General features: G+C 38.4%; 1 protein-coding gene and 1 pseudogene across 3 annotated transcripts; one reads left to right on the top strand and one right to left on the bottom strand.

Moving 5' to 3' along the window:
* Nucleotides 1-160: 160 nt before the first annotated feature.
* On the bottom strand, nucleotides 161-3,291 carry LOC144700212 (heterogeneous nuclear ribonucleoprotein 1-like). 2 transcript variants are annotated; one of them, XR_013580689.1, is made up of 3 exons: nucleotides 2,953-3,291; nucleotides 1,187-2,374; nucleotides 161-566 (listed from the first exon to the last, which is right to left on the bottom strand). XR_013580689.1 is itself a non-coding variant. In XM_078571660.1 (2 exons), exons 1-2 carry the CDS (start codon nucleotides 3,172-3,174, stop codon nucleotides 1,307-1,309), a joined length of 1,290 nt encoding a protein of 429 aa, XP_078427786.1. In that variant the 5' UTR covers nucleotides 3,175-3,291; the 3' UTR covers nucleotides 956-1,306. The 2 variants fall into 2 exon arrangements, 1 of the variants encoding a protein (XP_078427786.1); XM_078571660.1 differs by lacking the exon at nucleotides 161-566 and having other exon boundaries at nucleotides 956-2,374.
* Nucleotides 3,292-7,572: 4,281 nt separating this feature from the next.
* On the top strand, nucleotides 7,573-11,410 carry LOC144715661 (putative inositol transporter 2; annotated as a pseudogene). Its single transcript, XR_013584683.1, has 6 exons — nucleotides 7,573-7,920; nucleotides 8,878-8,948; nucleotides 9,014-9,344; nucleotides 9,892-9,999; nucleotides 10,073-10,642; nucleotides 10,711-11,410. The product of XR_013584683.1 is annotated as a putative inositol transporter 2 (transcript).
* The last annotated feature ends 3,898 nt before the right edge of the window (nucleotides 11,411-15,308 follow it).

The following is a 15,308-nucleotide window of genomic DNA, read 5'->3' as shown; positions in this document are numbered from 1 at the left end:
TCATCTATCACTTTCTAGATAGAGAAGGATCGGTTACATCTCCTTCCAGTACATTTTTCTCTTATCATATAATCTCTCCCACTCACCATCTCAGTTTCTATAAAGCCATCATTGGAAATATCAAATGCCCGAATTTTATTTAGGATAATTAATACAACCATTTTGATTGCAAATCATTGAACTATAGGAGTTAAATTTGTAGCTGCAAAAGTCGAAGATCATTTCATTCATTCTACATGTACCTGTTGTTCCCCAAATTTAGCAATGATCTTTAAACTATCTGTGAACTTAATATCAATAACATATAGACATTTTGCATACAAGCCTAATAAAGATTACTGAAACCCACTTACATGGGCCCGTCGTTGAACAGCCGATTCAACAGGACACATACTTCCCTGGACAATTGCATCAGTCCATGCATCAGACAAGGAATGAGCATAAAATTGAGAAAAGTTTCTTCTTCCTGCTTGCGAGACACCCCCCATCTTCCAAAAAAAGGGATCCCTCCCGTTGTGCTCTTCTCCAACCCACAACTACACCCAGTGGGCCGCTCCAACACCACCCTGTGCCACAGGGAAACAAATACAGGAAGGAACAAGAAAAGAAGAAACCAATTATTACATGGACAAACATTGTTCTCTATGCTATTGCTAAACCCTACTGATCATCGTCGTCATCATCATTTCTAACCTTCAACGAAAGAGTTTTATCACCACCGGCATTATCAAATTTATCCCTAGTTCACTGACAAAATTAAGTTTGTATGACTATGGTTGTTATTCAGGACAAACATTATCTTAAACGACCTGCATTAGTCAATCTTATCTTGTCCCATGAGGATAGAGATGAATAGCTGCTAGAATTAATTTTTCAAAGTATTTTCCTCACACATGTAGCTGATTAAGCCGAGAGTAGGGCACTCATTCTGCCCTAAAAAGTGGCCGAGAAATCATTCAGCAAGGCAACAACATAAAGGATGATATTGGAAAATTCTACACTAGATTACACTAGATACTATAGGCAAAAGAAGAAACACAATAGCAAAAGATAACCACGTTAAGCAAACTACACGCGCAGAAAGTAAATAAAATAACAGACTTATCTACTATCCTTGGGAAACTAATCACTACACTAGCTAGACGGAGCTATCACTATAGAAGCTCAGGGATTCAAGCATTCCAACCGGTGGCAAAAATCAAGTCTCGATCCAATGCAGGGATCGCATCCTTCCCAGCTGCTGCATAGAAGGCGGTGGCCCGTTACAGGAACCAGCAAGTACAGGACCCTGAAGAGGAGATTTCAATCACTGATGCTGAGACTGCCTCGTCTGGGAACCACCGTAGCCACCATAACCTGCGTGTCCGGCCCCGTAGCCTCCTCCCTGAGATGTATCTGACTTCCACGAGGCAGGATAACCTCCACCCGCCTCTCCGTAGCCACCTCCCATGTACCCAGACCCCGATCCCTGGTGGTCCCCACTACCTCCACGCGAGGCATAATCACCACCGCCACCACCGCCACCACCGCCACTGTAACCACCATAACCATATCCTTGATTTCCATAACCGCCAGATCCCGGAGACTGACCTGCGGGCATGTTGCCACCGCCTGAACCACCACCTGGGCCATAACCAGACCCATAGCCAGACCCATAACCTGAAGGTGGTTGACTACCCCATGGACTTCTGGGTCCTCCTGGTGGCCCACTTACATAGCCACCAGGGCCATTCGGGTTGCCATAGCCGCCACCTGGACCACCATAGCCGGCGCCTGCGCCGCCATACCCGCCAAATCCACCATAATTGACGCCGTTGCTAGCCGCTCCGTACCCATAACCTGGAGCACCATAGCCAGATGACCCGTAAGGAGGAAAGCCTCCACCTGATTGGGGAGGCATGAATCTGTTTCCATCCATTCTTCCTTCATATGGACCAGAGCCCGGACTGGGGCCACCGTAGCCTTGGTAACCACTGCCCCCGCCCCCAAACGAACGTCCACCGCCGCCTCCATGTCCAAGAGCATCCTTAGGCATGGCCCTTTTAACTTCAACTAGCTTGCCTCCCAGATCATGGAAGGTCTTATGAAGCACTCTATCAACAGCATCTTCGGAATCGAATGAGATGAAACCAAAGCCGCGGGGGCGTTGCGTGGTCTGATCATACATCACTACGACGTCTGTCACTGTGCCATAAGATTCAAAATATTTTCGGAATTCTTCTTCCGAGAGTGTGGGTGGTAAGCCTCCAACAAATATCTTCTTGGTCTTCTGAGGAGCACCTCCACCTCCTCCCATGGGTCTACTGGACGCAGGGTTACCAGACCTGAAGGAGGTGTTCTGTTCTTCTCTCGACATCGCTCTCTTGGCTTCCACCTGGAGAACGTTCAAAAAAGCACATTAAGAAATAATCAGAAGAGGTGATAGAGAAGATGACTATAAATGTATAATTTGGAGTAGATTTGGCTCATATAAACAGGAATATCCCAGAAAATGTCGCTTCTTAAAGAGTTGGAAAACCTTTTAAAACAAATCATTCGACAATAATAGTGGCAAAAAATAGAAGTTTCACGGGCCTTCCCAGTACCAAAAGGAAGAAGAAAAAGAACTATGGACAAGTTTTTTTCTGCAAATGTGAATTCAATTAAACGTCAAGAAATATGAAGACCCGAAGATCAGAATGCTCAGAAAATTCGTTATTTCATAGCCATGTTGGAAGGTACAGAATTAGCCTCACAAAACACCCGACTTGGAAAAAGTAAATCGACTGAATGCCATGCGATGCGAGAAAATTTTCGAAGATCAGCTGTAACGAGTCTAGCAACGCCGAGCATCATTAACCGGACAAAGATCATTCTTCCGCAGAACAACGCAAAAAAAGCGAAAAAAACTAAATAAATAAGAGACAGTCCGAGCTAAACAAGGGCAGTTCAAAAAATCCAAAAACAACATACAACGCGGCCGTCGATCGTGTGCTTGTCCTGGAGAACGCGATCAACAAGCGAGGGATCTGCGAACACGATGAATCCGAACCCTCGTGGCCGCCCCGATATCTTATCCCGCATGATCACGGCTTGCATCACCTCTCCATACTTGCCGAAATATTCCCGAAGCTTATCCTCCGTCGTCTCCCACGATATACCCCCAATAAACAGCTTACTCTGATCAGAATCCATCAAATATCAGACCCAAATGCCTCCCCCGAGATCTTCTTCTTCTTCCTCCCTCAACCCTTCTAGGGTTTCTCCGCTGAGAGGTTACGAATGCTTCGAGTGCGCCTCAAATTATCACTGGCTTCAGCGGGTAGATAGAAGAAAAGCCCGAGGAAATCAACGGCTCGATATCCACCCACGTAGTCAATCTGATTACGCATCGGACGGACGGGCACGATGATATGATGATGTGATTGCCTGGAATTCTGCTCCAAGTCTCGACATCGAACGGACGGATTGCGGCCGGGACGAAACGATATTTAGGTCGTAAGGATGACGAACGGGACGGAATGATGTTTGATCGTAAGGATAACGGACGGGACGGAACGATGTGTAGGTCGTAACGGATGACGGATGGGATGGAACGACGTTTATGTCATAGAGGATGACGGAACGGATGACGTTAACAGAGGTGTCTGAATCTGGATGTCTCGTCATCAGATAGCATTATCAAAGTCTGGACAATGGTGGAGCATTGTACCAAAATGAATATCCACTATTGTTTTGCAATCTGGCTACTGATAGCAGACAATCTTATCAGGTTATAGTAACCCTTTTTGAATATCTGAAGAGTATAGCACAAGTAAAATGTAATTTGGTGTGAAAAATTAAGATTCTTTTTTTTGTTGGAGGCCTCATTCGAGTCTTTTTAAGTAGGGACTTCATTTTGCTTCGCGACTTGGAGGGTAAATTGGTGTAGAGTGGGGGAGCATGCCGATGACAGTAGTCCAGCACCAGCAGCTAAGGGAAGAACGTGGCAACGTAGCACTTTGGTGTAATTTAGTGTTTAAAATTTGATGTAGAACTTCCCAAAATGTTGTGTTTTCATAATGTTTCTAAACATTAAAAAGGTATCTCGTTACCTAGTGAGTTTGAAGGATAGTAATATGATATGTTTTTATGTAAGGTATTTCCTCTTTCAATTTTGAAAGATGTCATTATGTCCTGAGTCTCCACTAAATACTCGTATTTGCAAGTTCCATAGAAAGTGTACTTCTTTATGATCTTAGCTGATGGTATGTCTTGCATTCTCTGAATTAGGACATTTAATTGTCCAAAATTATATTTTTTATTATGGGTCTTCTGATATCATCTATTTACATTTTATGTTTTGTATCTTGAACGTCCCTGAGAAAAATTATGATGTGTGAGGAATATGAGGAGTTATCGATGGATATTATGTGGACTTCAAGCCAATCACACTTTCAAGGGTTCTTAATTCTGATTCATGGTGTGAGTCATTTTAGTTGGATTTGTCTCGTGAAGAATAAATTAGAAGTTCCAATTGTCGCCTATGAGTTTATTGCCATGATTCATTGCTAGTTTCATACCCAGCTTAAACAGTTTCACACAGATAATGGAAAGGAATTCATTGACTCCAAAACATATTAACTATTTAAGAACATTGGAATCTTTTATGAATCAACATGTCCTTATACCCCACAATAGAGTGGTGTAGTTTAGGGAAAATTAGGGACAATTTCAAAATATGGGAGCCCTTATTATTCACAATAAGTTCCCTAAAAATTTCAAGGGAGAGAAAGCTTATTTTTTGTTAATCTAATTTACAAATAATCAACTTTCTCACTTTGTGGAAAATTCGTTCAAAAGAAGTTCTAGAAACATCTCATCCAGATGCTATGTTCCAAAACCATTTGGAGCTTAAATTATTTAGCTACAAGTGAATGTTCATTTGCATCCACACGGGACTATTATGGTAGTCCCTATGGTTATCACTTATGCCTTTCTTGGTTATTATAATTTGATAATTTTATTATCCCTCACAAAAGAACACTCACATCAAAATATGTAACATTCAACCTGGGACATTCGATTATGAATGTCAACCCCCAACAGAGGAGCCTTTTGATCATCCAACAAATCCAAGTTAATCGCTTCCCCACTCCTCTTCCTCCATGTTTGGTTACTAAAACCAAGGTGGTACACCCTTCCGAGTATGATGGATTTCAAGAGGAAAGTAGAAACGAAAGGGCTCACTTTAAAAAAGGATTATTATCTACGCAACTTAAACAATTAATCAAACCACACAGCTCTAGTTCCCCAGGAATTACTCTAACGAGTAATTCCTGGAGAACTAGAGCTGTAGGTATGAATGACTTTCCTCTTGGTCCTGTAGGTATAAATTTTATGTCATCATATCTGTAGGTATGAATGACTTTTTTGTTCTTGAGGCATCCAAAGGAGTATTTTGAAACAGAACTATGACATATGTGATGAATGATATTCTGGGGGTGTCATTGCTTTGATTGAATATATCCAAGAAAGGCCCCTATTGTTAAGGGCGACAAACTACGAAAACTAGAAGGTCCTCATTCTGACGAGTAAAGACTAGCTATGAAGGATAAACCATATGCTGCGGTTGTTGGTTGTCTCAACTATGCCCAAATGTGTACACAACCCAACCTTGCTTTCGTTACTGGATATCTTGGAAGATACCAAAGTGACCCTGGACTCATGCATTGTCTTAGCTGCCAAGAAGGTTCTATGTTATTCACAAGGAACAAAAGATTTGATGCTCACGTACAGACGATCAGATCAATTTGAAATCGTGGGATTCTCGGACTCAGACTTTGCCGGATGTTTAGATACAAGAAGGTCTACATCTGGTTATATTTTTGTACTTGCTCGGGGAGCTGTCTCATGGTCTAGTACCAAGCAGAAGACGACCGCAGCATCTACGATGGAAGCTGAGTATGTGACTTGTTTCCATGCATCTTCACAAGCCATATGGTTACAGAATTTCATGTCAAATCTTGGAGCTGTTTTCTCAATCAAGAGGCCCATTCAAATATATTGTGACAATGAAGCTTTTGTAAGGTTCTCCAATAACAACAAGAGCTCAAGTGCATGTAGACACATGGAGGTGAAGTTCTTGGTTGTAAAGGAGAGGATTAGAGATGGATCAGTTTCTATTGAGCACATTGGGACTGGCTTAATGCTAGCTGACCCACTTACGAAGGCGCTGTCACATGGTACCTATTGTGATCATGTCTTAAGTATGGGTCTGTTTAGTTTCCCTTGACTTGTGCGACGAGAGTTCTCACTTAAGATACTGATGTATTCACATGATATTACTTTGTATCTCTGATCGATTATTCAAGAATCATAATTTGTTTTCTACAAATTGGTGGAATGAAACTCTAATCACTATCATGACGATGAGTTTATCCAATACCCTGCATATTGATATTTACTGTCTTGAGTAAGTATTTGGTGCATAGCTAGGACTTATGCCTTATGACTGGTATTTGTAAGAGATGTTATGATCAGATGTGATGTGTACTGATGATCCTTGATTGTGATATTCATCCCAAAGGCCCGCCAATCAGGTCAAGGGGGAGATTTTTGGATTGTTGACCTTGTTGACCATATGGGATAAGGATATCACCGTCTTTTCTATGGGAGACGAATACACTTAGGGTTTAGTATGCTTAAGGGAGGTTATGGTTCGTCCCTGTAAAGGGCATACAAATTAGGGCAACCAGTATCTTGAAATCGAGCTGCTTACCTGGTCTTCCAGGTCCTTGAACCATAGAGGGAGCCTCAGGATTGTTGGATCATGTTCATAGTTTCCAAAGGTGATTCTAGGAGCTCAAGGTGTCGACCGCTGTCGTGGCACCTACAGGTATTCTCCTAAATCCATCAGTATTGTGAAACAGAACTATGACGTATGTGATGAATGATATTCTAGGGGTAACTGCTTTGATTGAATCTATCCAAATTTGACTAGACATAGAATTCGATTTGGGGTTCAAACCACACCAAGGACTGAAAATATTTCTGTAATATTTATTAATTTTTTAAGGTCAGCAGCTTGATGTGCAATTCAATTTTAAGAGACTAGGCCAAGTTAAATTTTGTTCGAGCATAGTGGTACAACTCTATCTCAACAGAAATACAGAACACAGGAGAAAAACTTTCGCCTACAATGCCTAACATTATTTACCTCTCTTAAAGTAAATCTTGAACTTAACCTTGATGACAATAAACCTTTTACTTGTTCCTTGCCTCACCAATGATGACAATGAACCTTTTACTTGTTCCTTGCCTCACCAATGATGACAATGAACCTGATACTATATATCTATCTATCTATCTATCTATCTATCTATCTATCTATCTATTTATCTATCTATCTATCTATCTATCTATCTATCTATCTATCTATCTATCTATCTATCTATCTAATCTATCTATCTATCTAATCTATCTATCTATCTATCTATCTATCTATCTATCTATCTATCTATTTATCTATCCATGCCTCGCGAAGACGGTTCTTTCTCAGTGGCCGCAGGATTCCGGCGGTTGATCAGCGGAGTTTTCGCGTAGACTCTTTCAATCTTTGGAGTAGGAGGAAACATCCGCAAAACCTAGTCGTAATGATGAACGGGGATAACCGGCTATTAGTCTCTGTTCTTTACCAGATTTGAGAGAGCTATCCAACTCTGCAGTTTAAATTCTCTGCAGAAAATCCACGCCAATCCTCACCTTTGGATACTAGATGAATTAGTGGAGGTATCGCCTGAGAACTCCGCTGCTCTGTTTCAAATCCAATGGAAGGTGTTTATCGAAAGAGAGAGAAACACGAGTTTAGGGAATGCTTGAGCTTGATCAGGAGGCGTCCTTATGCTCTTCGTCTCACTCTCGCTGCCGGGATCGGAGGGCTGCTCTTTGGATATGACACAGGTAAACCTCGAATCGATCTCATCATCCTCGTAGGAAACAAAACAGTTTCATTCGCGTTCTGTGAGAACAAATTTGAGATCATGATCAGAGTCATACTTTCGAGACGTAATTTTCCTACATAAAAACAAAGCCACGATTTGAAGAACAGGGCACGAGTTGATCTAATTTCAGTGAACTACTTCGTTGTCAGGGACAGATTATTAACTCGCATTCTGGTTGAACACTTTGGTATCGAAGCATAAACTCTTTAGACGACTGTTTTCTTGTCCTCTGATGGCGATTAGACGTATACTGTCTAGATATTATTTTTCGGCTCGAAAGCGAAGCAACGTTTTCTTGAACAGATGAAATTGTTGATCGAATTTCAACGACTGTTTTATCCATTTCTGAATTAAATGGTTAGTTGCATTCTGCTAGAATACATTGGAATCGAAGCCTAAAATCGCTAAACTCTGTAGAACCTTGTTTTTCTAGTCCCGTGCCAATCTTTAGACGCGTAGACCTAATTTTCCTACACAAAAGCAAAGTTACAGCTTAATGGACGGATGAAACAGTCGATCGAATTCCAGACACTTTCTCCGCTTGAACCCAGTTGGATCTCAAGGGAAACTCTTTAAATCTATATTTCTTTGTCGAACTCCGGAAAACCTAATTTTCCTGCTAAAAGCAAACCCACGGTTTCTTGAACAGATGAAACTGTTGATCAAATTTCAGAGACTTTCTTCTCCATTTGGGAGAGATTGTTCACCTTCAGCCTGAAGATAGTGGGATAGCAGTCTATACTTCTACAAACCCTATTTCCATATCAAACCCTATTTTCATGCATTCTCGCGATCAAATCCATCGTTTAAAGAACATGCAAAAAATATTGAGCGAGTATCAATGACTTTCTTCTCGATTATACTTTCCAGATCGAAAATAAAACTATCTGACCTACATTTTCATTGCGGTGAGCAGGGGTGATATCCGGCGCACTTCTCTACATCCGAGACGAGTTCCGCGAAGTCAATCAGAAGACAATTCTACAGGTACGCTTTAAATTGCGCATGAATCGAGCTCGAGATGAACAAACGAACGATCTATTTGAAAACAGGAAACAATTGTAAGCATGGCGGTGTGGGGATCATTGGCGCAGCCATTGGAGGTTGTATCAACGACAGATTTGGGCGACGGCGGTCGATCTTGTTCGCCGACGTGCTGTTCTTCGTCGGCGCCGCCACCATGGCTGCCGCACCGCACTACGGAGTGATAATTCTGGAAGAATCTTGGTCGGCCTTGGCGTCGGTATAACTTCCATCGCTTCCCCTCTCTACATCTCCGAAGCGTCCCCCAAGCAAATCAGAGGAGCGCTCGTCGCCACCAACGGGCTTATGATCACGGGAGGCCAGTTCATCTCTTACCTCATCAACCTAGCCTTCACCCAGGTGCCTGGAATCTACTTCTAGATGTTGAGTTTGAATTTCCTAACGAACGAAATATTATCCATCATTTAATCCCTAATAAAGCTCTTCACTTGTGGTAATTTTGGAATTAAGACGTGTCACAAAGTGTGAGGTTTAGGTTAAGTGTCCCGAATCTTTGTCTAGTTGTTGAGTTTTAATTTCAGTGATGGATAATGATGTGTATTATTCTGGATGATTAACTATTATTTATACCCGAATAAAGTGATTCGATTATTATAATTGTAGGATTAAGATGTTGTACTAAGTGTGGGTTTAACTTGATGGGATAACTTGGGATATTGATTAAGTTTCTAGTGTTGCCTGGAAATGATATCATGGGGGGTCAGTTCTTCAGTCCCAGGTTAGGTTAAACTTTTCGGAGAGCCCTTTGAAAGATTAACCAAGAGCTTACGTGTTGACTCAAAAGACAACCCTTTAATATCTTCTGTTAATTAGTTGGTTCATCGTTAAGAAATCCATCACTAGAACTTTCGAACAAAAAAAATAAAAATCACGTTCTTTCTCGCAGCTCCCTGGAACCTGGAGATGGATGCTCGGAGTTGCAGCTCTGCCGTCGATTGTCCAGTTCGTTCTAATGCTGATGATGCCTGAATCCCCTAGATGGCTCTACAGAAAGGTCATTCAAAAAAACCCTTAAATAATCGTTTGCCCAAGAGAAGAAGAAGAAGCTGAAGATAACTCCTCTGCAGAACCGTCAAGAAGAAGCCGAAGAGATTCTCCGGAAGATCTACTCAGCCCAGGAAGCGGAGGAGGAGATGCAGTCTCTGAAGGTCTCGGTAGAGGAAGAGAGCAGAGAAGAAGGATGGGATAACGCGGTACTCCGCAGAGGTCTAACGGCGGGGATAATCTGCCAAGTAGCACAGCAAGTTGTGGGCATCAACGCGGTGATCTACTACAGCCCAACGATCGTTCAGCTCGCAGGCTACGCCTCGAAGAAGACGGCCATGGCGCTATCTCTATTCATCGCCGGCCTCAACGCGCTCGGCACAGTCATCAGCATGTGCTACGTCGACAGGGTGGGAAGGAAGAAGCTTATGATAACGAGCCTGGCGGGCACCACCCTCTTCCTGGGCTTGCTGGGGGCCGTCTTCCACGCCGCCGCGGCGGCCTCGCCCGCCGTCGGCGCGGCGGAGACGGCGCGGTTCGGGAACCTGACCTGCCCCGGTTTCGAACCTCGAGCGGAGGGCTCGAGCTGGGACTGTGTCCGGTGCTTGAAGGCCGCGCCGGCGTGCGCCTTCTGCGGTAGCTCCAAGGGCGAGGTAAGTGCAAGCAACACCAGCTGATTGAGCTCGTCTATATTGAAGAATTGAGGGGAGTTTCTGGGCAGCTTCTTGCGGGGGCGTGCTTGGCAGCGCCGGCGGGGGAGGGGAGCTGCGTGGGGGAGCGGCGGGCGTGGTACGAGAGGGGCTGCCCGAGCCGGTTCGGCTTGGCGGCGCTCGTTGGGCTGGCGGCTTATGTGGTTTGCTATGCGCCCGGCATGGGCACCGTGCCGTGGATAGTGAACTCGGAGATATACCCGCTCAAGTATCGCGGCGTTGGGGGGGGGGGCGGCGGCGGTGGCGAACTGGGCGGCGAATCTGGCCGTGAGTCTGACATTTCTGAGTCTGACCGAGGCGGTGGGCACCTCGGGGACCTTCTTCCTCTTCTGCGGGTCCTCCGCCGCGTCGCTGGTGCTCATCTCCTTGTTTGTGCCGGAGACGATGGGCCTCACGCTCGAGGAGGTGCAGCGTGTCCTCGCCCGAGGGTGGTTTCATTTGCGTCGAGCGTAGAGTCGGGTCCTTATTGCGTGGAGCTGCGTAGATGAGGCTAATGATTCTTCTTTGCAAGGAATTCATTTGATTTCGTTGAGGGATACGGGTACCTCGGAGGGGGAGGGATGACGCGGATCTCGGATGCTGGATATCGGTTTTCGACATCCCGATAACGGATATCGAAAACCTATATCGGGCCATTTTTGTTCAGTTGTCTGCAATCCCATTTTGGAAAATTCCAATTTCCATGAGACTATATATTCTCCCCAGCCATTTTTCAGTCTCTCATCATCGCCAGACCGTGGCCCATAATTATGTAAATTAAAAAATTTAATCTATCATGATAACGAGGGTAGAGTTGCCTAATCTAGCTCATAAAAATAACAATAAATTTAATGTTATTTGAAGAAACTATATTGCATTTATAGTTAGTAAATGAAATAATAATGTTAATATGACCTAACAACTAATGCTACTAGGTAATTAATATATAAACATTTTGACTAAACAAAGTTGCTAATATAGTGAATAAAGATAACAATAGATTTCATCTGACATAACAACTAGTGGTATTAAGAAATAAATATATTGTTATTTTAGGAAAACAAAATTGTGTTTTATAGTTAGTGAATTAAATAGTAATGTTAATATATCCTAACAACTAATGCTACTAGCTAATTAATATCCAGTCATTTTGAGCAAATAAAGTTGCTAATATAGTAAATAAAGATAACAATAGATTTAATCTGACATAACAACTCATGGTATTAAGAAATAAATATATTGTTATTTTAGGAAAACAAAATTGTGATTCATAGTTAGTGAATTAAATAGTAATGTTAATATATCCTAACAACTAATGCTACTAGCTAATTAATATACAGTCATTTTAAGCAAATAAAGTTGCTAATATAGTAAATAAAGATAACAATAGATTTAATCTGACATAACAACTCATGGTATTAAGAAATAAATATATTGTTATTTTAGGAAAACAAAATTGTGATTTATAGTTAGTGAATTAAATAGTAATGTTAATATGTCCTAACCACTAATGCTAATAGGTAATTAATATACAGTCATTTTGAGGAAATAAAGTTGCTAATATAGTGAATAAAGATAACAATAGATTTAATCTGACATAACAACTAGTGGTATTAAGAAATAAATATATTGTTATTTTAGGAAAACAAAATTGTGATTTATAGTTAGTGAATTAAATAGTAATGTTAATATGTCCTAACTACTAATGCTAATAGGTAATTAATATACAGTCATTTTGAGCAAATAAAGTTGCTAATATAGTGAATAAAGATAACTATAGATGTAATCTGACATAATACTAGGGGTATTAAGAAATAAATAAATTGTTATTTTTAGGAAAACAAAATTGTGTTTTATAGCTAATGAATGAAATAGTAATGTTAATATGTCCTAACAACTAATGCTACTAGGTAATTAATATACAGTCATTTTGAGTAAATAAAGTTCTAATATAGTGAACAAAGATAACAATAGATTTAATCTGAGATAACAACTAGTGGTATTAAGAAATAACTATAATGTTATTTTAGGAAAACAAAATTGCGTTTTATAGTTAGTGAATTAAATAATAATATTAATATGACCTAACAACTAATGCTACTAGGTAATTAATATACAGTCATTTTGAACAAATAAAGTTGCTAATATAGTAAATAAAGATAACAATAGATTTAATCTGACATAACAACTAGTGGTATTAAGAAATCAATATATTCTCATGTTAGGAAAATAAAATTGCGTTTTATAGTTAGTGAATTAAATAGTAATGTTAATATGTCCTAAAAAAACTAATGCTACTAGGTAATTAATATATAGTCATTTTGAGGAAATAAAGTTGTTAATATAGTGAATAAAGATAACAATAGAATTAATCTGACATAACAACTAGTGGTATTAAGAAATAAATATAATGTTATTTTAGGAAAACAAAATTGTGTTTTATAGGTAGTGAAATAAATAGTAATGTTAATATATCCTACTAACTAATGCTACTAGGTGATGAATATATAGTCATTTTGAGGAAATAAAGTTGCTAATATAGTGAATAAAGATAACAATAGATTTAATCTGACATAACAACTAGTGGTATTAAGAAATAAATATATTGTTATTTTAGGAAAACAAAATTGTGATTTATAGTTAGTGAATTAAATAGTAATGTTAATATGTCCTAACCACTAATGCTAATAGGTAATTAATATACAGTCATTTTGAGCAAATAAAGTTGCTAATATAGTGAATAAAGATAACTATAGATGTAATCTGACATAATACTAGGGGTATTAAGAAATAAATAAATTGTTATTTTTAGGAAAACAAAATTGTGTTTTATAGCTAATGAATGAAATAGTAATGTTAATATGTCCTAACAACTAATGCTACTAGGTAATTAATATACAGTCATTTTGAGTAAATAAAGTTCTAATATAGTGAACAAACATAACAATAGATTTAATCTGAGATAACAACTAGTGGTATTAAGAAATAACTATAATGTTATTTTAGGAAAACAAAATTGCGTTTTATAGTTAGTGAATTAAATAATAATATTAATATGACCTAACAACTAATGCTACTAGGTAATTAATATATAGTCATTTTGAGCAAATAAAGTTGCTAATATAGTAAATAAAGATAACAATAGATTTAATCTGACATAACAACTAGTGGTATTAAGAAATAAATATATTGTTATTTTAGGAAAACAAATTTGCGTTTTATAGTTAGTGAATTAAATAGTAATGTTAATATGTCCTAACCACTAATGCTAATAGGTAATTGATATACAGTCATTTTGAGCAAATAACGTTGCTAATATAGTGAATAAAGATAACTATAGATGTAATCTGACATAATACTAGGGGTATTAAGAAATAAATAAATTGTTATTTTAGGAAAACAAAATTGCGTTTTATAGTTAGTGAATTAAATAGTAATGTTAATATGTCCTAACAACTAATGCTACTAGGTAATTAATATATAGTCATTTTGAGGAAATAAAGTTGTTAATATAGTGAATAAAGATAACAATAGATTTAATCTGACATAACAACTAGTGGTATTAAGAAGTTAATATATTGTTATTTTATGAAAACAAAATTGCGTTTTATAGTTAGTGAATTAAATAGTAATGTTAATATGTCCTAACAACTAATGCTACTAGGTAATTAATATATAGTCATTTTGAGTAAATAAAGTTGTTAATATAGTGAATAAAGATAACAATAGATTTAATCTGACATAACAACTAGTGGTATTAAGAGATAAATATATTGTTATTTTAGGAAAATAAAATTGTGTTTTATAGTTAGTGAATTAAATAGTAATGTTAATATATCCTACTAACTAATGCTACTAGGTGATGAATATATAGTCATTTTGAGGAAATAAAGTTGCTAATATAGTAAATAAAGATAACAATAGATTTAATCTGACATAACAACTAGTGGTATTAAGAAATAAATATATTGTTATTTTAGGAAAACAAAATTGTGTTTTATATTTATTGAACTAAATAGTAATGTTAATATGTCCTAACAACTAATGCTACTAGCTAATTAATATATAGTCATTTTGAGTAAATAAAGTTGCTAATATAGTGAATAAAGATAACAATAGATTTAATCTGACATAACAACTAGTGGTATTAAGAAGTTAATATATTGTTATTTTATGAAAACAAAATTGCGTTTTATAGTTAGTGAATTAAATAGTAATGTTAATATGTCCTAACAACTAATGCTACTAGGTAATTAATATATAGTCATTTTGAGTAAATAAAGTTGTTAATATAGTGAATAAAGATAACAATAGATTTAATCTGACATAACAACTAGTGGTATTAAGAGATAAATATATTGTTATTTTAGGAAAATAAAATTGTGTTTTATAGTTAGTGAATTAAATAGTAATGTTAATATGTCCTAACAACTAATGCTACAAGGTAATTAATATGTAGTCATTTTGAGTAAATAAAGTTGCTAATATAGTAAATAAAGATAACAATAGATTTAATCTGACATAACAACTAGTGGTATTAAGAAATAAATATATTCTCATGTTAGGAAAATAAAATTGCGTTTTATAGTTAGTGAATTAAATAGTAATGTTAATATGTCCTAACAATTAA

Source organism: Wolffia australiana, chromosome 2 (assembly GCF_029677425.1).
Source record: "Wolffia australiana isolate 7733 chromosome 2, ASM2967742v1".
NCBI classification, from domain to species: domain Eukaryota; kingdom Viridiplantae; phylum Streptophyta; class Magnoliopsida; order Alismatales; family Araceae; genus Wolffia; species Wolffia australiana.
The sequence above is the reverse complement of the archived record's forward strand: the minus strand, read 5'-3'. Positions and strand labels throughout refer to the sequence as shown.

What these genes read in the sequence shown, in the direction of transcription:
- LOC144700212 (XM_078571660.1), bottom strand. Translation starts at nt 3,174, where the DNA reads ATGGATTCTGATCAGAGTAAGCTGTTTATTGGGGGTATATCGTGGGAG. An exon ending in ACACGATCGACGGCCGCGTT is followed by an intron (nt 2,375 to 2,952) that starts GTATGTTGTTTT and finishes AACGTTCTCCAG; the next exon opens with GTGGAAGCCAAGAGAGCGAT.